This window comes from Bombyx mori, chromosome 14, assembly GCF_030269925.1.
Source record: "Bombyx mori chromosome 14, ASM3026992v2".
Taxonomy (NCBI): Eukaryota; Metazoa; Arthropoda; class Insecta; order Lepidoptera; family Bombycidae; genus Bombyx; species Bombyx mori.
In genome coordinates, this window is record NC_085120.1 from 5,044,557 (window position 1) to 5,068,458 (window position 23,902).

The following is a 23,902-nucleotide window of genomic DNA, read 5'->3' on the forward strand; positions in this document are numbered from 1 at the left end:
TGATTTATGGCCAAATCAGTCGCGGTTGTCATTCGCCGGATATAATTTCATAGTCTGTTAAATGCCGCGCCAATAAAAAAACAAATCTAAAAAGGCGGCGGCGATCATGCGCTTTCACTCTTAAACTATTACTGGACTTTCGCACACGGCGCGTACTGCAAGCAAAAAAAAAATCAGTTCTGACTGTTGTTGAGTTCGAGTTTTTTCACTTTCGAGTTGTGTGACTTAGATGACTGCCAGCAAAAGTGTCTACGCAAGATGCATCCCAGATGAGACACCTCCCCCTCTGCCAGGGCACCAACAAAGTAAAGTATATTCTCGTTTTTTTTTTTTTTACGGTAAACAACTTTTTCTTTCTATCTTTCTTTTTATTTGTTGACGATACCATCTGTCAGTGCAGGTACATAGACGCCATTTTCGTTTCGTTTCTTTATTGGCGCGGCTTATACCTATCGTTTTGTTCAAATCAGAGACAATACACGGCGTTAGTTATGGCACGGCTTCGATTTTGTCTAATGCAGTGAGATTTCGAGTACCTGACCATTTCGGTATCTGGTATAGGTACTAGATTCATTGGGAAGTGAGAACAGATATCTAAAGCAAATTGCATTGTCAAAAGGGAATTCCCAATTTCATGGATGCCCGTTTTCACGTATCGCTTTATTAGAATGATTTTACCTATTTAATTTTCCTTCAAATTGTTACTATAACCGTCATTGTTTACACGAAACTTCGTTCTTACAAAACAGGTGGGTATTTGAAATTTTAGAATATCTCTCTGTTGTCTGATGTCAGTAATTTATTTAAAATGACGTAGTCTTGATTCAATTTTTGCGGTGCAGTAATGAAAACTTTTCGAAGAAAACTTGGAAAGATTAAGTAAAATAAAGACAACATGTAGTTCTTAAACTTTAATTAAAAACGTTGTGTACAAATATTCTACTTGCCGGCATGCGATTAACATTTAATTTTATTACAATTACATATAATCACTGGATGAATATTGAATGTCTAAACCTACCTGTGGACGAGTCATTATAGCAAATTATTATCAAATGAATTAAATTTAAAAGGCCCAAAAGCATATTATTATCTTAAATGAAACTTAACAAGTCTCTCAGACCGTGAGTAGTTATTAGTGTTGCTATATCATAGGTTTTATTTCCTATTGAGTCTGCAGCACCGTGATTTTGATAGAGGCGGATGGCAAAATAATTGTACAGTCATTGCCATTATGAGGAATGTGCTGCACAAGTTCTGATGGTTGTAAAGTGCAAACCAAGCTAATCGTTATCACATTTCTTTTTTTAGCAAAAATATTCTGGTACATACATTATTACTGTTACCATCAGTCGACTAAGTTACTGCGAAATTCATTTCTCAAGAGAGAAAACAGGAAAATCAGCACCAGAATCATTGTTGTATAAAGCTCCGGTAAACTCGAACTGCATTACAATTAAATAGCTACTGCTGTTTGCACTCAGCGGGGTTCTCGGCAGGTCCCTTGCCGGGTTTCTTGGTTCGTCTCCGAGGCGCCGGCTCATCGTCTTCGCTCTCCTCCATCGAGCATTCCTCTTCCTCCTAAATACAACAGCGTTATGGTTAAAACATCGACCGGCACATTGCATTACCAGTGTAAGTGAATTCTGCAACCATCCGCATCGTCTCCGTCAAAACTAACATGCAAAACGAGGTGAAATAAAACACATTTGTAAAAAGCATACAATTTTAATGTCACTATTAACGACATCATGCCAAAAACATAAGAAGCCATTAAAACCAAGTACAACTACCTGAGTGGCTGCCATACATAAACTTTATTATGCCAACTTCAATAGAAAGTTACATAAATAAAAAAATATATCTATACTCCCTAGCTATTGTCAAGTTATCATAAAATATAAATTGAATAGATCACAGTTAGCAATGCTGAAGTGATGAATTTGTTTAAATGCATTTTGGCACTAAGAGATTCAACAAATATTCCGGTTCAAGGACAAGCCTGCCTCGGCAACAGTACTATTGGAATGACAACACATTAAAAGTAAGAAACAAATCATCTTAAGAGATTAATAATATCACATGAAATTTCAAAGTAAAAATAAACGAATAAGCAAAACTCGTGAACAAAAAAAAATACACACTATAATGACTGTATAATAAATAAAAACGAATTTGTTTAACTAGAAATGCATCAGTAGTTTATCATTACAAAAATCTAAGATTAAACATGCATTACACATTAAGAAGGCACCGATCACTTCTCGCAGTCTGCTCTTTCGGAATAGACCTTATATCAATTTCTAAAACATATTTATCTAATCAAAGGATAAATCATGCATAGAAACTTGTAGCGAGAAACATAAATACTAGGGATTTACAAGGAGCCCGACGCGCTATTCTTTAGAATTCGTTTACAATTGATATGAGCCAGATATGATCACGACAGCTAGCAGCACAGCGATGTCGTGTGCGTTTATTTAGAGGTTCCTATGTTATTTGTTGCAATAAATACAAGCGATCGAGTCGGACGAATGCCTCTGAGGCTTATAGAAGGCTAGGGGGGACGGTCTCGTATCAATCCTCCACGTCGGAAACTTCCTCGGTACCGGAGTCTTCGTCAGAGTACGAATCCTCCTGAAACCAAACATGACCGCTGTTGGTTGGGCTGCCTTCACCAGACGTAGATACCGTATGCGTTATATAAACCCACCCTCAGCCCGTAATGCGCCTGCCCTAGATGATTACACTACATAGCAATTCAAGACATCTATCAAGCAATTACTTGATTACGAGATTGAAATTTAGTTTACATGGTCACTATAAGTTTATGAAAATTTTCTATTCTGGTTGAGTTTCATCTTTGGATGTAGACTTAAATGGCAATGCAGTGTTTCAATCATTTACTTCATATAGCAACCATAAAAGACAATCTTTGCAAAGTCCAGTAGGTATACCCAGTCAGCCTATTTTTACCAATTACAGGTTTCACAATCGAATACCGTACCTCCGTCTGTTCAGGATAAGGGATAAATGAAAACGTTCTAAGCAAGCATAATAAAGCTACCATGCATGTACGACTGTAGAAACAAAAGATGGCTGTAGAATTCACTAATTATGCAATCTTACAACTACCACAAGATTAAAAGATAACACTAAAATACTGCACATTTTGTTTCTTCTAGACAACTCCTACTATAATTAACAGATTACATTTAAAAGCAAGCTATTTTTAATAGCTTAATGAAAAGAAAACTATAGTCAAAATCTAGTTTCTATTATTTTGAATTAGTGTTAAAATCATCAAAAAGAAGGTTATTTAAAATATATCAATATGTCCTATACCATAATATGCAGGAATAGATCAGCTCCAATTAATTTTTTTCGCAATAATATTGACAACACTAGAAAATATCGATATGTGCGAAAAATTTAAAATTCAGTTAATGACTTTCGATATCAACTGCTATATGTGAAATCTGAACATACCTCTTCTTCATAATCGTCATCGTCATCATCCTCGAGTCCCTCGCCGGTGTAGAGCAGCACGGCACGAGACACGACGCGCTCGCGGATGTAGTGACCGATCTCAAAGTCCGCAGTCAACAACGCCTACAACGTTAAGTTTAGTTTATAATTCTGCAATATTTATGTTCAACATTATCAATGAAAATTACTGTTTCAGTTGGTGATGCATGTTTCGTTAATCATTTTATTTCAGTTATTGGTGTTGAAAATCATCATGAAGAATGAGCAATAGTTTTTTTTTTTTGATAATTTTCCATAAAATTATTAAAAACTAAATGTACCTGTACATCAGAGGCGACTGTAGAGTTAGGATCTTCCGGCAGAGTTGGTGGGTTAAAGAAATTGAAGAAGGAGTCAGCTTGGACGGACTTAGTGACAGTGCGAACTGACCCACGGGACTTGTGCTTCTGTTTCTTCTTTATGGTCTTGACAGTTACGTTTTTACCAGCATTCCAGTTTATTTCACATCCCTAAACAAACAACAACAATAATCTATCTATATATCTATATATATATATATATATAAAAATGAATTGCTGTTCGTTAGTCTCGCTAAAACTCGAGAACGGCTGGTCCGATTTGGCTAATTTTGGTCTTGAATTATTTGTGGAAGTGCAGTGAAGGTTTAAAAGTTAACATAAATATGAAAATGCTCGGAATTAAACAAAAACAACAATTTTGTTTTTTCTTTAATGTGTTCCCGTCGGACAGATTCCTTTTGTTTGTTTTAAGTTTATTTTATACAAAAGTTTAGGTCTTTTATTTATCGATTGTGGCACTACGAAGTCTGCCGGGTCAGCTAGTAATAATAATATATTTTAGTGTTCTTCTTCTATAAAAAAAATCAATAATAGCAAAACAAACCTTGCAAGAATAAATTTCAGGACCTTCAAATTCTAATGGACTCTCTTCATCGGGCTTGCACTTCATTAAGTACTCTTTAGTAAGTACTGTATTTGTGAAGTATTCATTTGGAGCAAAGTAGAATTCCAGAGTGAAGCTTATGGGGTCTTCATGCATTTGCACTGAATTAGAAAAAGCTAATTAATTCTTAGAAAATGTAGATAATTAAATTGTCATGTCAATAATTGTGATAATCAGTTGGTGATGCATGTTAAAAAATCAATCATAATTTTCAGAATTTGGTGTGAAATGTCATCATGTAATTTTATTGATTTTTATTGAGAAGCTAGGTGAAAAAGCTGACAGTTCACCTGGTAAATTGAAATAAACGAGTATTGCTAATAATTTAGCAAATGTCCACAAACTCAACAAACATACCTTTAATATCTTGCAAGCATTTTAGAATTGGTTCATCATGTTCTTGCATCATTTCGCTGAGCATTGAGACATTCCTGAATATGTTGTACCAAAAGTCTGGGATACCCTTTACATTGGGATCCATTGGAGGCCTAAAATGTGCATATAATTATTAAATAAATATGTTTAGAAAAGTATAAAATTAATTAATCAACTTTTTGGCTTCAGTTGGTGATGCATGTTCAAATCAATCACAATATTTCAGTGTTTGGTGTTTAAAATATCATCATTTGCAAAAGTTTCAAAAAATAGAGACAATTCTCAACATTTTCCAGCAAAAGGATAACAACGTTTAAATACAGAGTTATTCAAAACTGTTCTAAACAGAAATTGGTCTTAATGTTACATTTGTAGACAACAAAATATTTTTGATTTTATCATATTATACAACTTTGTTTTAAAACAATTTAAACTTTTAACCAATTACTCACTCGATAGCCTTGTCATCCTTCTTTTCCTCACCCTCAGTGATGGCAGCATTTTGTACCGCCCGAGCTAACTCTTCTTCTTCAGTGTCATCACGCCATGGGTTGAGACATTCATCATCATTAGGTTCATATGTGCCATTCACAATAAGAGCTCGCTGTGAACATAATTATTTATTCATTCTCATTTATACTCATTGTACAATCAGATTACAAAGTTTTAATGTATAGTGAGTTTTTCAAAAACACAAAAAAAAAAATCGACGCTTGAAAGGCAAACGTGACTAAGCGACAATGCGTGAACTTTACAGTAGACTAATTTAAAGTTGAAATACCTGAAAAAAAAAAATTAATGAATCTAGCTGTAGGATTGAAATCATTTTAATAGACCTAGAATTATATATTTTTTGCGCATCGAATATGGTTATTGCCTATCATTTATGTACAAAGCAGTTATTGTCGCTTAGTCACGTTTGCCTTTCAAGCGTCGATATGCAAAACGCATTAAGACTCACCTTTTCATAAAGAGGCTTGTAAAGTTTTTCATATTTGCATTCGAGTGCATGTACTTCACTGTAAAACTTGGCCTCAATGTCGACAAACTCCTTCTGAAGAGTTCTCAAGGCGCGGATTCGCCGACGAACATTCGGGGGTAGGGATGCCATCGCTTCTGCATGAAGGCGATTTGTGATGGCCGCTATCATTTCATTACGGGTCACGCCACTAAAATAAAACAGTTAAAATGCTTTTCAGTCAATATAGGCAAAACACAAGTATAATTCGTTTATTATCCTAGCCTATTCTAGACCCTCCTTCGGAAACAACTTCACCCTACTAACAAGTTAAAATACGGTCCCTGGACTGTGGTATCTAGGGTACCGTAAAAGCTAACGCCCTTAGGGTTCAGTCTGTTCGAGAAAATATTTCTACTGAACTTCAACTTTACTCCTACTTTTTTACTGAACATTCTGTTTACAAAACTAGGGTTATTTATTATAAACGTAAGATTTAAACATTATTACCATTACACAAAAATGGCTGTTTTTTTGCAATCACCTAACACTTCGAAACGAATTTTGATCTAGAGTATGCAGGTTATCTTCTTTCGTTATCTGATTTCAGTACAACACAATATGCCTGTGTTGACCCACATCGAAAATAACCCGTTCTACACGTGTTATAAACAGTAGTTACCCTGTTAACATTTACCAGAAAACATTCTGTGATGACATACATGGCTTCGAATTTACATTGAATTCTTAAAATGTTAAATTTAAATTAAAATTGTCAAACAACATTCGAATGTTTAATATTGATTGATATGGCATCCATTGCTTAGGTGTTGAAAAATATTGTACAATAAAAATGTTGTATTTATTACTTTTGTGGAAGGATTTTTTTTGTTTTTCCCAAATTCATTATATTAAATTATTTTATTTAACCTCTTTCTTTAGTTTATGAACCCAGTTACTGTTTTTTTTAACAACAGTAATTTCATTAAACATTATAACAACAGTATTCTGCATTTTTACTCTTTTCATCAAAAATACAGTGCAGAGTAATATTTACATCGCGATTTGTTTTACATTCATGATCAGACACGACCAAAAATGTTCAAAACAAGTTTCTAGGTTTATTATTAATTGACTATATGTATTAGTAATTTAGAAAAATCCCTTTTCATTTCATCAGTGATTCATTGCATGCATTCATCTCATTTAATGTAGGTATAACTCCTAAATAAATATATAATAAAACCACATTACACTTAACAACACTTTAGAGGCACGATCGTAACAAGCTTTTGAAAAGGGAGGTCGATTTAATCTTGCTGTGTCGATGACCCGTTCAAAAGATGGCGTGATCGTTTTTTGTTTGTCTCGAGAATTCCAGTAGTCAATACATTGTAAATGATAAAAAATGTATGACCATTAAATAAGTATTCAAAAGTGGCCATTTCGATGTCGAAATATCTATACTAATATTATAAAGTTGAAGAGTTTGCTTGTTTGTTTGAACGCGCTAATCTCAGGAACTACTGGTCCCATTTGAAAAATTATTTCAGTGTCAGATAGCTCATTTATTGAGGAAGGCTTATAGGCTATATAACATCACGCTAAGACCAATACAGGCGGAGCACCAATAAAGAATGTTTCAAAATCGGGGTATTTTACCCATTTGAGAGCTTCCGCTGCGTGCGCCGCGGAAACGGTTAGTTTCGCTAAAATAATATATGACAGAATTGTTCCCCTTTAAAAGATCTAAAAAAAGCCGGCAACAGCATATGTCTATATGTTAAGGTTGGCACTATAAGGTTTTTTATGGTAACCAAATTTGTTCTAAAATAAAGCATTATTTATTTTGTGAAGGTATTTTTTATAAATTAATGTTTATATGTTTACACATTGAAACACTCAAATCACTTCAAGATAGGCTTTGACAATTATAGATTTTTCTGGACTTCTCCAGGATCCCATCATATTACAGGACCATTGGGGAAGTCTACCCTTTCGAACAAAAAGAAGAAAATATAATTTCAGAATCGGTTCAAGCATTCTTGAGTAATCGGTGAACATACATAGATGAAAATATTATGGTCGAATTGATAACTTCCTCTTTTGAAGTCGCTTAAAAAGCGTGATTTTGGTACCTTTAATAGATCCTTAACATTCTATTATTCAAAAAAAAATTCACTTTCTACGTAAATGAAGTAAATGAAGAGGCGGGTAAAATTTAGCGTTATACCAAAGTATCTATTCCACAGGGACGAAGTCGCGGGCAAAGGTTAGTTATATATATATATATAAAATAGACAGTGTTATATAGCGAAAAAAACTAGACGTAATTAAATTCAAAGATACAAAAAAAAAGAAGCCCTCCACCAGGCAAAAGATTAGAATAGGTGAAACAGTGGAGTAGAGAAACAGTAAGAAGACAACAGAAGAGTCACGATCTTTGACAATAAGAGAACAACTGAGACGCCAAAAAAGACATGTTACATTACATTATTCATTCTGCATTTAAATATGCCTAACATATTTGCATTAAAATGCTTAAGTGTATAAGAAAAGACATTTTGTTAGTCGACATAGGCGTCCGACGTATAACATGGTACTTGTAAAAACGGTTTCGATGCTACAAACGTCTTTCAGATATAACGCAAGACGAGGGCCTCGATACTACACGGTATACCATTTTTCGTATAACACGGTTTCGCTATAGGATACGGTACGAATTAATCGTGTTATGCGAAGGACGCCTGTATACTACAAAGCTACGGTAGAAAGTGTTTACATATTAACAAATCAAACAGAGCGCAGGTCATGTGTCAATACTTAAAAAAAAAGTATATAGATAAAAAATTCATTCGCCTATTCAAGCTTTGAAGAAATTTACCTTCTTTAAACAAACGTAAACTTTAGCTGAATCTTTTTTGAAGCGATTTTCAATGTCAGAACCTTCTTTAATAGCATTTCTGACTAAGGGCTTTTATTGATGGGATTCCGAGGTCGCCTATTATATCGAGTTTTAGCATTTTCATGTTAATTAGCCATTTATTCATTGTATATGTATGGTACAAAAGTCAATATTTCATTACTTTTTTTTTTTAATTTTGGAGTTGAAGTTTTTAAAAATATAGTATTACTAAATATTTCCAAATAAACTATAAATTCAGCTATCCCTTAGCTAGGATTATTCTGTGTTATAGGTACAAAAACCCAGGGTGTAGGTACACAGACATACCTAAATTACTAAATTTATCTTGCACAAAGACATTAACTGACTTAATGTCTGTATAATCAGTTAATGCAGAATCTGTATTATAAAGATCACTAAAATCGCTCAAAGATCGAAATTTGAACTTAAATACCTCAACATTTAGATTCTCTATCTCTCTTTTATTGTCAGGTATTATAAGAAAAAGGTTAGATAAAAACAAAGTCAGACCTCGCCAAGAAGCGGCTCACTAAATTGTATCTATATGTTTTTTTTACACAACGAACATTAGTACCAGTTTAAAATGCCTATATGATAATCTTTCATATGGAATTCATATAATTTTTATAGTTTATTATAAAAATTATATGAATTCTTAATTTATTATTAACGAACACTAGTTATCCTAGACACAATAACTGAATTTGGAGAGCTAAATTAAACTCTTAAATGGAGCATAAATGATTCATCAGTTCAATGACACCAGAGTATGATCTGATTGGCTTACAAATGCAAAAAAAGTAAGACTAATGCATAATGGAAAGCAATGAAACATACTAAGCAGCAGTTTGGTTATGCCCTTGGTATTGCCGAGAACCTTGTGGTAGTAAAGTGGACTGTATGGTGATGCAGATATGCTATATAAAAATAATGATATAGTGTTGGCCTTACTTTGTTTAAAAAAAAAGGTTTTTTTCTTTTCAGAATAATGTTCTAATTTTAATTGCAGTTAAATTCCATTATGCAAGTGGTTGCTATAACCAAGTACAAGCTATCATTCTATCATTTGCTATGATTGATACAAGGTTATTATTGATAAATCTTTCTTCAGACCCTAATCAAACTTTAAAAAAATGAATATTCTTGACTTGTGCTGTTCACAGAGGCTTGTCTCTGTGCTAAACATGACATTTTATGTAATTACATAATGACACATACAAAATGTTTGTTCTAAAGTAATTACTTTAGAACAAACATTTTCAAAATAATTTCAAACAATGATTACTTTCAAGTTTTCCCTTCTCAGATATGAATCATTTTAACTTCAATTATGAATGACAATGATACATTTACATTACTTGCAATCTATGTTTTCTCCTATTTCTTTTAATTGGCAAGTACTTTTAGTGTTTGCATGTTAAAACTGTACTTTTGACTAATAACATTTTCTTTATTTATAACCTTTACAATAAGATGTAAATGGAAGATTAGTAATACAAAAAATCCCTTTTATTAAATCAGGATTATGTAGAATTCATGAATTGCTGTTTTTTAAAATATACTTTTGGATTTTGTTAGTTTTATTAATATTGCTCGATTTTTTCTACAATCCATGTAGCACATGTAAACTTTTTCTCTAATTTTAGTCTTTAGGTCTTGGTGAAAATAAAATATTGGTACTTATATATTATATTTGGTAAGATTCAAAATAAGAAATGTCTAGTTATGTTTCGATTACAAATTGATCTATACATATTACTTTTAGGTGAATGATTACGAGATTAGTTACGAATATTGAGTACCTAGTAATTTTAACTACAACGCGGCGCTGTCCTGTGGGACTGATCTCTGGGCTTCAATTAATCAAGCACACATGTCTTGTGTAAGAATTGGATGAGTCATAATCTCGGAATTTGGGAATGAGCACATGGGCTGCGATAGACCGTTCATGTTTGATAACGTTCCAAATCATGTTAGAAACAATATTCAATGGTAAATTCAGTTAAAAATATTTTGTTTAGGACTTTGGTTTTGAACTCATTTTGAACAGAAAATGTGTCCTTTAATTGCGAATACGCAAATGGTAGGAACAGTAACAATCCGTTAGTTAAGTACCTTTTCAACAGGTGTTGCGCTAGTTCACCACTTCCGACGACTTCTTCTTCTTCTGCAGACTCCATTTCGGATGTGTGGTCGTCACCAGAACGTTCGACGGTACCCATATTTAATATTTCACTCTAAAACAATATAATTACGTTAATAAGTGAACTTACGGCCACGTTGGTTACCGTACCGGCTTTTCAAAAAAACATAAAAATACAACACTATCCAAATTAATATTCATTTTGGTTACTTAAAATTGCACTGAGAATTGTTGCAAATACATTGAACAGCAACTTAAAACGTAAAATTTAATGCGCAGTACACTAAAATCTAGCAGACCGACCACATGGCATGGCTTGTATTCTTTGAAAATACGTACCACTTCTTTGTGATAGTGAATGTTAAAACTCAGTAGATGATCAAAATTAAAAATTGCTAAAATAAAACCCAAACAATCACTAGCAAGCGATTTAGTTTAATTTTAAAACGTACCTCACCGCCGTCAAAATTTTCCGAAAAGAAAGATGGCGACGTGACACGGTCAGCGAATGATTTAAAAATGTTTCAAAGACCTTTTGGTTGGGTTTCACTGCTCCACAGAGAGAGCAAAAGAACGCAAGTTCGTAGAGCCCCAAATATGCCGTGTTGTGTTGTACGCATTGTTGAGGCATTCGTACAGTTCACCATGTATTCTAAATTCTATAACATAAAAACTTAAATGCCTCATTCAACTTCTTCTTAAGCTTCATAGTAGTGTTAGTTTTATTCTAAAAAGATTACTCACACTTCACAGGCTGTCTGCGTACTTAAACGATAAAAAGTTGCAAAATTTCGATTCAGTTTTCATTCGTTTGTGGAGTCTTTTTTTTTTTTTTTTTTTTTCCTACCTAAGCTGATAGCCCTAGCGGCTATTTCAGCGTAGCCTTAACTTTAGTAGGTGAGCTCACGGGGCTCAAACCTGACGATGTTGCTAACACGAACCCTAGCAAGAGTCGTGCTTCGCAGAATCTACCACCGGATCGGAAACGCGACCCACTGAGAAGATCCGGCGAGAAACTCAGTGGGCTGTGTCTGAGAGTTAATTTACTCGTCGAGCCCTTCGTCGCAAGCGACGGGTTCGACGAGAACGGTGACCGGTGCTTGAAGTACCTAAAAGCACCGTTAGTGGATCGGGAGGATCCGAGATGACGTGTTTTGGGCGACGTCGACTGCTTTCCATTCTGTCCGCAGGATCGGGAATGTAGTTACCGGCGGCCACGATGAGAGGGTTCTCGTGTCGTGCCGCTTTATCGAAGTGGCGCATGGACGCCGACTGAAGATACTTACTGATGGACTCTAAGTCCAGGTCGTCATGGAGGTCGACGTTCCTGACGAACCACGGGGCTCCGACGGCTATCCTGCAAAAACGGGATTGAATGATTTGAAAGGATTTTAAGTGTATGCGGGCCGCGTGAGCGAACACTACACTTGCATAGGTCATGACGGGGCGTATGCAAGTTTTGTAGAGTGTCACCTTATTTCTAAGGGACATTTTACTTCGCCTACATATCATCGGGTAGAGTGGAGTCTTAATTGTCTAGTACAAAATAGCTGTCAAATTAAATTTTTTGTGTTATATTTATAAAATTACAAATCTTTTTTTTTATTGCCCTTGTAGGCAGACGAGCATACGGCCCACCTGATGGTGAGTGGTTACCGTCGCCCATGCACTTCAGGAATGCCAGGGGCAGAGCCAAGCCGCTGCCTACCAAGCATGAATAATCTACATGAACTTACAATTTTTTCGAAGCCAATCCCGAGCTTATCATCGATCATGGATCCGTTTAAATTTTAATCACTTTCGTCGATCAATCGGTCACCTAACGAAGCATAGTAATTATCCTTGTACAGCCCATTCTTAAATCTTGTAACAGTTCTTTTTGTATATGAAAATAACACCGAACTGAAATTTCGATAATGATTTGCTGACTCCACAAAAAACAAGTTAAATAGGTATATATGTAATAATTAAGTATAATTTACACAGGCCGCTGTGTATAGGTATAATATACATAGGGCGCTTCTACTATTACGTTAATATACTAATGATGTAAACTTCTTACTTGAAATTATCAGTCATAAGTTGATGTCATTGTCAATCTGTTTTATTAGTTATTTGTCAATGTATCTAATGCAACTAAAACAAATTTTACTGTTAATTTTTAGCTTATTAAAACCTTATATTCATTAAAGGTTTTCTCTTATTACAAATAATAAATTATATTTTATACTTGACTGTAACATTCGGAAGTTTACTTGTTAGATGGGTAGAATCTTTTGATTTTCCGTTACCGACATATTATTAATACTAAGACAAGGACAGGCCTAGGCAGGGGGAAGTATAGTACATCAACTGGTCAACATTTCAAACTACAACGACCTTCAGCAATGAAGAGACCGACTCAGAAGCAGAAGAAGTGAACATAAGTTAATGACTTGAAAGGCTTATTTAGCGTATAGTGTGTACTGTTTATAATTAATTCTAGAAACACTGTCTAGCGCAACAGTGAGTAATTCATTTACGTTTAAGTTTATTTCCAATATTAACCATATTTGTTTTGAGTTTTCCCTTCCGCAGTCCTGGCTTTTTTTGCACTATTTCGGTCAACATTAAATGATGTTATAAAAACATGAAAAATCGGGTTTCGGAATAGCTATTTAATATAAACGAAACAATTTATTTTCAGTTTGTTATAAAATCATAAATGAGCAAAACATCCACACAGAACTAAGAACGTTTAACATTCACTAAAATCAACTTAATGTCAACGTCAACATACATTAACGTCATTCAACTTCAACTTTAAAAGGTCGTAACTGACCTTGTTTGAAGTTGTTTGTCGCGTTTTGCATCACCTGGAAAATAACAAAAATATATTTATAATATTGAGTTCAAAGCTGACAAGTAAACTTGTTAACCAAGAATATAAAATCTGTATACAAGTGAATATTAAAATGAAGTGAAAATAAATGATAAAATGCCACCCACAATACAAACAGGTGAAGCAGAAAGGGATAAACGGCCAACAAGGACCGGAGAGAGGAGGTTAGTTTATAGCATTTTGACAGATAATAATAATATTAAACACATAAGTTAACTCCTCACTTCTTTTATTAGGTCAGAGCTGCTAACTAAAGTGAAATATTGTAACACACTGCCTGACATACCGTTTGACTTGAAATTCATAACGTACCCATTTCCTTCGACGCGCTTTGTACAGTACAATCCGACCTCTTTAGAGAAAAGCTATCGCTATGAAGTTCTCACAGAACATGATCTGGGAGTGCACATAGATTTGATCAACCGAGATATATACCAAGGAGATGGTAATGCACCATTGGATCCTGCAGACGAGAAGTTGCTTGAAGATGATGTCCTCACGCCCCAAGATTCAAAGAGATCCCGTCATCATGCCAAAAATGTTTCATGGTTACGTCGTTCAGAATATATATCTACGGAAGCTACTAGATTTCAGCCTCAGTCCATGGAAAAGGTGAAGTAGTAAAATAATCAAGTTACTTTAATATAACAGAAAGAATTGTGGAAAGTGTTTAGTACCACTTAAACCACACTGGTAATTCTGGGTTATCCTTCCATTTATTTAGTGAATAAAGGAGCCGGAACCATTTAATTTGTTAAAAATGTTTTCTGAGTTTTATAAATACAATTTAATTTGGTTGTTGATGATGAGAGCTTCCTGGTTTTAAATGGTTACCAACGCCCATAGAAATCATGAAGTAAATGCTATCATCCACCTTGAGTCAAGAGATCAAAGTTTCAATTGTGTTGTGTAATGGATGTCTGTCCTGCTAACTGGTACATAAAGTTGCTTTGTGCCAAAATCAGAAGGATGATAGTATCTACCTATGAGAATTACCGTAGAAACAACTGCAGTCATCACTTCTTTTTACTTTGTCTTTGAGATTGGTCTGAAGACTTATGACTTCTGACATGTTACAGGTGGAAGCCAAAGTGGGTTATAATGTTAAAAAGATATTTAGTGAAGAAACACTATATATGGATAGAGAAAGTCAAATCAAAGCTATTGAAAAGACATTTGAAGACAACAAGAGACCTATAGAGAAGCATTACAGCAAACCTGGTGTGACCCCAGTGGAAGTAATGCCAATATTTCCTGATTTTGACATGTGGAAATATCCCTGTGCTCAGGTTATATTTGATTCAGATCCAGCACCCGCTGACAAGAATTTCTCAGGACAAATGGAGGCCATGTCACAAGCTATGATTAGGTGGGTTCTATGTATTAACATATTGATAGAGTATCAAAGTAAAAATATGGAAAAAGTACTGATGCTGAAAGCAGATCAAACTATCTGATACTTAAAAATACACCATGCTACACATTCTCATAAAAAATGCTTAATATTTTTTTTTTTTTTTAACACAGCAATGTTTTGCTTATATGCATCTATGTGTATATCCTTGCTGTAGTGCTAAAATAAAGGACAAACTGACACATTATTAGCTTACAGATTGTATTGTAGTTTAAATTATCTACAGTAAGCTAGATCTTTCTTTGTAACAGTATATATTTATTATATTATTTTATTATATTTATTTATTATTATTATAAAATTTTGTTATTTTCGCAAAAAGTAATGCACCTACAACATGACTCTCTACACCACCCTTGCTTCACTGGTAGTGAATGCCTCAGGCATTAAGTCCGCCATTGTGCCTTTGTGCATGAAGTTGAATAAATAAATATATTACTATCATAAATTGATTGTATAAAATAATACATGTAGTTTAAAAACTAAAAAAAACACTTCAAGAGCAGACTGACCTAACAATGAATACTTTTTTTATCTTATTGATACTGATCAAAATAGTAGAGAAAAGTTGTAAATTTATTGTAATGTCATCGTTCCTTAATGTATATTATGCTTTCAAGTTCATTAGATGTCTTAAAGTTAGTGAAAATGACATTCAAAGATTCTATTACATAGCAACAAAAATACATAGATGCCAAAGCAAAAAAAAAACTTCAAATGAAAGAATCGACAGTGGAACCTTTCATGATTTCAAAAATATCAATTATATAAATACTCGTTTTTAGAGGTGTGATGGATGAAAGTGGTGAACAGTTCGTGGCCTATTGTCTTCCCACCGAGGAAACAATACAGAAGCGACGTCGTGATGTTAATGAAAACATACCATACATGGACGAGGACACCTATGAGTATAAAATGGCTAGAGAATACAACTGGAATGTTAAAAGCAAAGCCTCTAAAGGCTATGAAGAGAATTACTTTTTGGTGAGTCTGTGTGTTGGTTTTGGATAGCATTTGTGCTGTCTCTTGATAATTACTGGTTTACTAATTTACTGGTGGTAGGACTTCTTGTGAGTCTGCGCACCATCACCCGGCCTATTTCTGCATGAAGCAGTTATGCTTTTCGGTTTGAAGGGTGGGGCAGCCGTTGTAACTATACTTGAGCCTTAGAACTTATATCTCAAGGTGGGCGGCGCATTGCCGTCGTAGATGTGTATGGGCTCCAGTAACCATTTAACACCAGGTGGGCTGTGAGCTCGTCCACCCATTGAATTCAAAGAAATTCAATTTTAATTTATTTGAGACCACAGTCACATAGATTGGTGCATTGAGATTATATTTATTTCAAAATAACATTTCATACGTGTTTCTATACCTATGTTATGCAACAGGTGGTGCGTAATCACTGTGTTTACTACAATGAATTGGAAACGAGAGTTCGTCTGTCGAAACGTCGAGCCCGCGCTGGAGCAGCTGCACAAGCCCCGACTAGGCTGGTGGTCACGCATCGTCCTCTCAGTAGCACCGAACATCGTATGCTGAGACTTAGAGAGAAGCAACTTGAGCCTCCACAAGTAAGACACCTATAAACATACTAACATGCTTATACATACTAGCTTAAAAATATTAATTCATACCCACAGAAAGCTACACTGGCACTTATTCGCACCATGTGAGCGAAGTTGCAGCTATTTAATGATAAATCTCAATTAAATTATTCGAAAAGTTATCTGTCACTTGTATAAAATTTGTTTATAATAGGATGAAGACGAGGAGGAGGAGGAAGAAGAAGATGAAGAAGAAAAGCAGGAACAGAGCGGCGAGAAGGAAAGGTAATCATTTGAAACAGTTACAGTTTGTTCTTATAAATATGATGATAATGATGAACAAGCCTGTCTGAGTACCTGCAACCATTCTGCCTATTTCACGAACTCAAGTCATAAATACCAGTTTGAATAACGGGTCAACTGTCTTGTAATAAAACTGATACTTGAATCTCTTATACAATACTAGCTTCTACCCTTCTGCTTTGCTGGGCATTTGAAATTAACATTATTATTTCTCACCCCCACAAAGATTCTCATCGCCCCCGCAACTGGTGTAAGGAGTCCAACGCTTATATAGATATTGGCCTATCCATTAAGTACAATGACATGTATTTTCTACATGGATACCAAGTTTCAAGTCAATCGGATGCATGGTTCATATCAGTCATCTATTATCAAAGGTGGCAATCTGTGCATTTGGACAAAAAAATGTTATTGATATGTCAATACAGATTGATTTGAATATAATCGTCTCCTTCAAAGAATACGGTTCAAAACCTGCATTAAATAAAGGTTAATAGTTAACCTGTTATTTATCTAAGATGTCGTTCAGAAGAGTTTTGTGACTGCCAATGGAATACAAAGTCAATAATTCGTTTTTCTGATTTACCAATAATTGTCCAAAAGTTACATTGCCGGCTTTGATAATAGTCGACTCATATATTAGTATAGATTAAACCAATCTGAATTACCCATTCTTAAAAGCAGTGTTTTTATTAGAATTTCTATTATTAAAAATGTGATTTAATTACACATACACCATAAGATAGCATAGCCTGTTTAAATTCTAAGTTAACACGTTGACCGCCATGTAGGTCACTGGTGCCCTACGCGGCGCACTGAGGTAATTATGTCGATCTCTATTACTAAGCGCTAGGATTGCTTAATCTTGCCTTCTTTTGTTTTTAATATAATAATAATATGTTTTAGTATTTTAGAAATATATTCATTCTCAGTATCTTCGAATTCTTTCCCAGCGACTACGAGATGTTTCAGTGCCTTAGTAAGAAGATCGAAAAGAGAGAAATCGACATAATTACTTGAGTGCGCCACGCAGGGCACCGGTGACCTACATGGCAGTCAACGTGTTAATTTCACATCAATAGGTCTCGTTCGCGATCAAAATCGGGTTCGAAGTCTCCTCGTGGCTCCGAGAAGTCCAAAGGCTCGGGAAGGTCCAGGTCGCCGTCACGCGAGAAGTCGAAGTCGCGTTCGAGGTCAAGGAGTCGTTCTCGGTCCGCTTCCGGCTCTAGGAACTCGAGATCTCGTTCAGGATCGGCACGTTCTCGGTCACCGAGGTAAACAACATTTTATATATCGACGCTTGAAAGGCAAACGTGACTAAGCGGTATTGCGTGAACTTTACAGTAGACTAATTTAAAGTTGAAATACCTGAAAACAAAATTATATTTTAACGAATCTAGCTGTAGGATTGAAATGATTTTAATAGACCTAGAAATACATTTTTTTTTTGCTCATCGAATATAGTTATTGCCTATCATTTATGTACAAAGCAGTTATTGTCGCTTAGTCACGTTTGCCTTTCAAGCGTTGATATGCAACTAGTAATTTGAGGCCGTCAGCGCAAAAGTGGCCTAACCCACAATTAACATAATCATGTCTATAATTATATTGTATTGCAATTTATTTAAAATATAATAAATTTTGATGCAAAACCGGCCTATCAATAGTTTCACCCATAGATAACAGATGGCTTTGTAAATTAGATCTTTTGTTTTTGTAATCGGTATTTTAGATTTCAGTGTAGTGGTTTTTTTTTTTCATAAAATATCATATGAAGTTTTGAGTACCTATACAGTACATGTGGTTTTTTTTCATTGCTTAAGTAGTTAATGGGGCCCTTAGACATGGAAAACCTACACACGTGGGCTCACACCCTACTCCAAGCAATTACTCTATACATTTTTGTGAATTTGATATTTGTTTTACAATGTTAAAGTCATTTGGGAACACCCATTTTGAGATCTTTCTCATAAATTTTTTTTCATTCATGTCAGTAGAACGATTCAGTGATGGAGTGATGTGTAAAATGGCTCTTTCCCTTCGAATCACTTCAATTATTATTATTTTTTGCAGATCTGGTTCAGAGCGTTCTCGGTCACGTTCAAAGTCTGGCTCGAGGGCGTCTTCAAGAGCCAGTTCCAAGAGCGGGGCGGGTTCTCGCGCCAGTTCCGCTTCGAGAGGATCCCGTGCTACTTCTAAAGCTAGTGATAAAGTAAATGACATTATTTTTTCACGCTTTATATTAGCTTCACTTGTGGTGGTAGGACCTCTTGTGAGTCCGCATGGGTAGGTACCACCACCCTGCCTATTTATGTCGTGAAGCAGTAATGCCTTTCGGTTTGAGTGGGGCAGCCTTTGTAACTATACTTGAGACCTTAGAACTTATATCTCAAGGTGGGTGGCGCATTTACGCTGTAGATGTCTATGGGCGCCAGTAACCACTTAACACCAGGTGGGCTGTGAGCTCGTCCACCCATCTAAGCAACAAAAAAATAATTAATAAATGTATGTTTGTATGTTTGTAACTGACTTCTTTAGACGCTTAGATTTTGAAGCCACTTTAAACGGCCAGATTACATTCAAACTTTGTAGATTTATCAAGGACTGATGACAATACACTAATTTGATAAGATTATTCCATTATTCAATTTGCAAAATAAGATTTTTGCCAGTTTACATAATTTTTATTTATAATCGATAAGGCAGGAATTGATGTTAAAGTATTTCATAGTTTTAAAAATACGCTTTTATAGAAAATTTTACTAAAAAATGAAAAATAAATAATAGTTTAAAAAAATAAAAAACACGCTTTCTATAAAATTCAACTAAGAAATCATTCAACTAAAAAAAAAACCACGCTTTTTTTACAATAAAATAATTTTTTTTTACTCTATTTTCAATTTAAATTTATTTTCTATTTTTTAGTTGAATTTTATATAAAGCGTGTTTTTTAGTTTTTTTAAACTATTATTTATTATTTTTATTTCAATCCTTTGCCTTTGACGGGCCGAGTCTACGGATACACCAGTGCTCACTAATCTTATAGATGCCAAATGGTGAATAGCATTCCTGGTTACATGAGCTCGAAGTCTCAGTTGTATTGTACTTGTGGCAACGTTCTAACTGTCGCATGGGGGTCGTTCAAGTATTACGTAAGCACTATAGGGGGCGGGGGCGTCTCTGCTTCGCTTATTTTTGATGACATGGGGGTGGGGGGTCCAGATGGTGATTACGTCAGCAGTAGCTATTTACTTTTTCACACATATTGGCAACCTACACATTGTCTATGCTTGAAAACGAAACGCATTTTCGGGGATTCCCATAAATAATGGCTACGTTTAGGTACTCGCTTGGAACCGAGGAGGAGAATTATCGCGCCGGGCTCAGGGCTTTGCTTACTTTTGCTGGCAAGGGGAAGGGGGTGTGAATAATAGTAATAAATCTGCTTACGTAATACTTGAACGGCCCCATGACAGTTTCGCCGCCGAAATTGGTTGGTGATGGGTATTGTAAGTTCACTCAGGTATCATCCCGAACATCCCATCAATTCGAACATTTCTGAATTAGCTGATTAACTTAAATAAGAATAACAGCTAATAATCCCTCGGATTTTATTTCAAGTATTTCATCAAATAAGTGGTTTTCGTATCTTGAGTTTCTCCAGTGCTGCATAATGTCCATTGCTAAGCAAATCATTATTCCACTTAGAAGACTTTGTAGACGTCTATGGGCTCCAGTAACCACTTAACACCAGGTGGGCTGTGAGCTCGTCCACCCATCTAAGCAATAAAAATAAAAAAACTTCCAGGGTTCGAAAGCCAGCTCTCGGGCGTCATCGCGGGCCAGCAAACGCTCCTCCCGTGCGTCGTCCCGGGCCTCGCGAGCTTCTTCGAGAGCTTCAGGTTCCAAAGCTTCATCCAGAGCTAGCTCTAGAAGGAATTCGGGATCGGCTAGCGGCTCCGAAAAGTCTCGAAGTCGCTCGCGTAGTGGTTCGAAACAGGTTGGTTCTTTATTGATTTGTGACTAACACAATACATTTTTAAGGCTGCCTTATCCTTGTAGTAACGGAATCTTAATTATATCGGTCTGGCCTTATGACAAAGACCTTTTTCTGACACTATCAGCTCTTTGAAGATGATAATAATATAGTCCCCACCTATCCTGGTGAAACTGGAAAGGCCTCAGAGCCACCAGTAATCCTTCAGTCATAAATAAAGATGATATTAGTAGTAGATTTATCTTATCTTTATATTATCTTTTATTATTATTATTATTTATTTATTTATACTTATTATACACAAAAAGAAAATACAATAAAAACAGATTTAAAGAATGTCTAAATACTATGCACAAAGGCGAGCTTAACTCATTCATGAGTTTTCTTCCAGCAAACCATTAGCAGAGAGAAATACGATGTATTAGTTATCAATACGTGAAGCAAAAACTTTCTACCCCTTTTTACGAAAATCGCGCGGACGGAGGAGTATTAAATTTTCCTCACTTATAGAGAATATAGAGAAGGAGTGCAGAATATTAATCTTTTTTTAATTATGCATAAAAAATAGATTAAATCAATTAAAAAAAAACATGACACAACTAGCATGTATTTGACACACACACGCATACTCTGTGTTTATTGTCAAACTTTTGTTATTGTTTAAAGTCTATGGTCAAATTGAGAATAGATTAATACTGTATGTCTTTAATATTATTTGTCGAAATCTGTGATTGAAGAAATATATCAGTCTTTGACAATAGAACCCTATGTTCTAATTTATGATTTCATTCATTCATTCATTTAATACATGTTGCTGATATGTTAGTTGTAGAGCGGCAAGAAGATTGAATATATTGTTATTGATTAAATAATTTCTTTAATTTCCCAGGGTTCACGTAGTGGGTCAGCGTCGAGTGCATCGTCAAGACATAGTGGTTCTGACTGAAAGAAGAATATGTCGGATATACTTTAACATTGACCTTGTGTTTTAAACATATGTAATTTATCCCGAATAAAATATCCAAAAATAATGGAGATCCTTTTTTTTTTTTATTAGTAGTGAATCCGGGCCACGCTTTGCTGTGAGTTACTACTACAATATAACGATATTTTTTAAGGCGATGTCGCAGTCGTGCCTGTATTAATGCTGGTGGCAAACAATTTGATCATTTACTGTAAGTCTAATAATGCAATAAATGTAAAATCGTTTGTGCCATTTGTTTTAATTCGTTTTTCAAGAACAACTAATTCATTTTGGCACAGTAAACATTACTATCAAGGACAATTTATTAAATTACTTCTTGTTTAGAAATAGTACTATTTTGTTGTCTAGTTTACTTAGAGTGTTCATACCATTTGATATCTTGGATAGTTACGTCAATTTAAAAGTTGCAATAATATCGTCCGTATTTTTTGTACCCCACGAAAATTTAAAGTAAAAATCATTCAAAATTATCGAGAAAAGTATATTTTGATTGATTTTTGTGTATAAACTACGGGCATTTGGGATTTTTAAGGGTTGTAGTGGCTAGTAGTGCAACTTGCCGATAAAAAAAAAAACAGAAATATTGAAAAACTGTGGTCATGGTCCTCCTCCTCGCGTCGTTTTCCTCATTACTGAGGGTCGAGACTCCCCCGCTGCATCAGTTTCTCCCATACGACTTCCCTCCATCTGCCGCGATCCTTTGCTTCATGAAGGGCATTATGGAAATTGATGCTCAGAGAAGATCGTATTTGGTCCGACCATCTCGTGGGACTGCGTCCTCTGGGACGTTTGCCATCTACCTTTCCTGTCACCATCAGCTGTTCAAGATTGTGACCCTCTTTACGAGCAATATGTCCGAAGAATTCCAGCACCCTACGAAGGCATATAGTGGAGAGTCTGGCTTTGATATGAAGCTCTCTCAGAATAGACACGTTGGTGCGAAAGGCGGTCCATGGAATCTGTAGCATTTTTCTCCAACACCACATTTCAAAAGCGTCTATTCGGTCTCTGTCGGCCTTCTTCATTGTCCAGGTCTCCGCGCCATAACTGAATATGGAGAAAACTAGCGAACTCACCAATTTGGTTTTAGTTTTTCGCGTGATGTTACGGTCTCTCCATATCTTATGCAGCTGGGACATTGCATTTTTGGCCATCCCTATACGTCTCCTTATCTCATGGTCATGGTAGTTAAATATTATATCGTCAATTGTCGAAGGATTTACATTTGTTTTCTGTAATTAAAAAAAACATTGAGATATTTTTTTTTCTGTAGTAGTTATGAACAGACCCACCCTCTGTTTCCCTCATAACGTTGAATTTTGGGACACGTTGTATATATACATATATGTGTGTATATTTGGTATAGGATAAAGCTATAATCATCTTTCTCCAGTACATATTTACAGTATTTTTTAAGAAGATTTTAGTACGGACAGCTAATGTCTACGGTGTCCACTCAGGCCTGCCATCGCACTGAAAAAATGTTTCTATTATGCCTTTCAAAATTCAGTCTGTTACTTGATTTAGTATTCATGATTATTAGGTAAGTAATCTATTCAGAAAGATATGTCTGAGTGCTAAATATTAAGTGTACTATATACGGCACTAACCAATTGGTTAATCAAGAGGCAAAATTCTCAGCGTTTTTGTGAAATACGACTTGACACTAGATATAAAACGAAAAAAGAAAAAACGTTTCACATAGGAAGGTACGCTGAGTTTGTTTCGCCGGTTCTTCTCAGGACTGTGGATTTTTTTTGGAACCGGTGGTAGAGTTCACATTGTTATTTGTATTTTGACATTCAACAAGTGTGTCATACTGACATCTAAGTTGAAATAAATGATTTTGAATTTGAATTTGTACCAAACCTATGCTTTCTACACTTCGATCATCAATAGTAACTGTTGATCGAAGTTTCTA

The 23,902-nt window shown here is 35.1% G+C and overlaps 2 protein-coding genes, 1 long non-coding RNA gene and 2 other non-coding genes across 12 annotated transcripts; 1 reads left to right on the plus strand and 4 right to left on the minus strand.

Moving 5' to 3' along the window:
- Positions 1–898: 898 nt before the first annotated feature.
- On the minus strand, positions 899–11,959 carry LOC692892 (nucleosome assembly protein). 7 transcript variants are annotated; one of them, XM_062671974.1, is made up of 10 exons: positions 11,599–11,959; positions 11,307–11,527; positions 10,827–10,948; positions 5,789–5,996; positions 5,280–5,431; positions 4,810–4,940; positions 4,393–4,553; positions 3,810–3,998; positions 3,490–3,612; positions 899–1,581 (listed from the first exon to the last, which is right to left on the minus strand). In XM_062671974.1, the coding sequence occupies exons 3-10, from the start codon at positions 10,931–10,933 to the stop codon at positions 1,465–1,467; spliced, it is 1,188 nt and encodes a 395-aa protein (XP_062527958.1). In that variant the 5' UTR covers positions 10,934–10,948; positions 11,307–11,527; positions 11,599–11,959; the 3' UTR covers positions 899–1,464.
- LOC119629532 (small nucleolar RNA Me18S-Um1356) lies at positions 4,619–4,699 on the minus strand. The gene has a single exon (XR_005245511.1). It is a non-coding gene; the product is annotated as a small nucleolar RNA Me18S-Um1356 (small nucleolar RNA).
- On the minus strand, positions 5,005–5,087 carry LOC119629533 (small nucleolar RNA Me18S-Um1356). The gene has a single exon (XR_005245512.1). It is a non-coding gene; the product is annotated as a small nucleolar RNA Me18S-Um1356 (small nucleolar RNA).
- A 1,167-nt stretch (positions 11,960–13,126) lies between the features above and the next one.
- Positions 13,127–22,031, plus strand: LOC101737094 (RNA polymerase II-associated factor 1 homolog). Its single transcript, XM_004922574.4, has 11 exons — positions 13,127–13,359; positions 13,541–13,899; positions 13,972–14,347; positions 14,815–15,104; positions 15,935–16,133; positions 16,541–16,723; positions 16,911–16,981; positions 18,082–18,273; positions 19,073–19,211; positions 20,808–20,999; positions 21,886–22,031. The coding sequence occupies exons 2-11, from the start codon at positions 13,832–13,834 to the stop codon at positions 21,940–21,942; spliced, it is 1,767 nt and encodes a 588-aa protein (XP_004922631.1). The 5' UTR covers positions 13,127–13,359; positions 13,541–13,831; the 3' UTR covers positions 21,943–22,031.
- LOC134200081 (uncharacterized) lies at positions 17,664–23,775 on the minus strand. Of its 2 annotated transcripts, XR_009974837.1 has the most exons (3): positions 23,592–23,775; positions 23,058–23,213; positions 17,664–18,367 (listed from the first exon to the last, which is right to left on the minus strand). It is a non-coding gene; the product is annotated as an uncharacterized LOC134200081 (long non-coding RNA). The 2 variants fall into 2 exon arrangements; XR_009974836.1 differs by lacking the exon at positions 17,664–18,367 and having other exon boundaries at positions 21,682–23,213.
- Between the last annotated feature and the right edge of the window lie 127 nt (positions 23,776–23,902).

Bases quoted from the DNA above. Each gene is read 5' to 3' on its own strand.
- LOC692892 (XM_062671974.1), bottom strand. From the start codon at position 10,933: ATGGGTACCGTCGAACGTTCTGGTGACGACCACACATCCGAAATGGAG. The intron at 5,997-10,826 runs GTACTTAACTAA...GTTTTATTTTAG, and splicing joins GCGCAACACCTGTTGAAAAG to TGGCGTGACCCGTAATGAAA. The intron at 5,432-5,788 runs GTGAGTCTTAAT...TTATGTTCACAG, and splicing joins ACAAGCCTCTTTATGAAAAG to CGAGCTCTTATTGTGAATGG.
- LOC101737094 (XM_004922574.4), top strand. From the start codon at position 13,832: ATGCCACCCACAATACAAACAGGTGAAGCAGAAAGGGATAAACGGCCA. The intron at 16,134-16,540 runs GTGAGTCTGTGT...GTTATGCAACAG, and splicing joins ATGAAGAGAATTACTTTTTG to GTGGTGCGTAATCACTGTGT. The intron at 19,212-20,807 runs GTAAATGACATT...AAAAACTTCCAG, and splicing joins CTTCTAAAGCTAGTGATAAA to GGTTCGAAAGCCAGCTCTCG.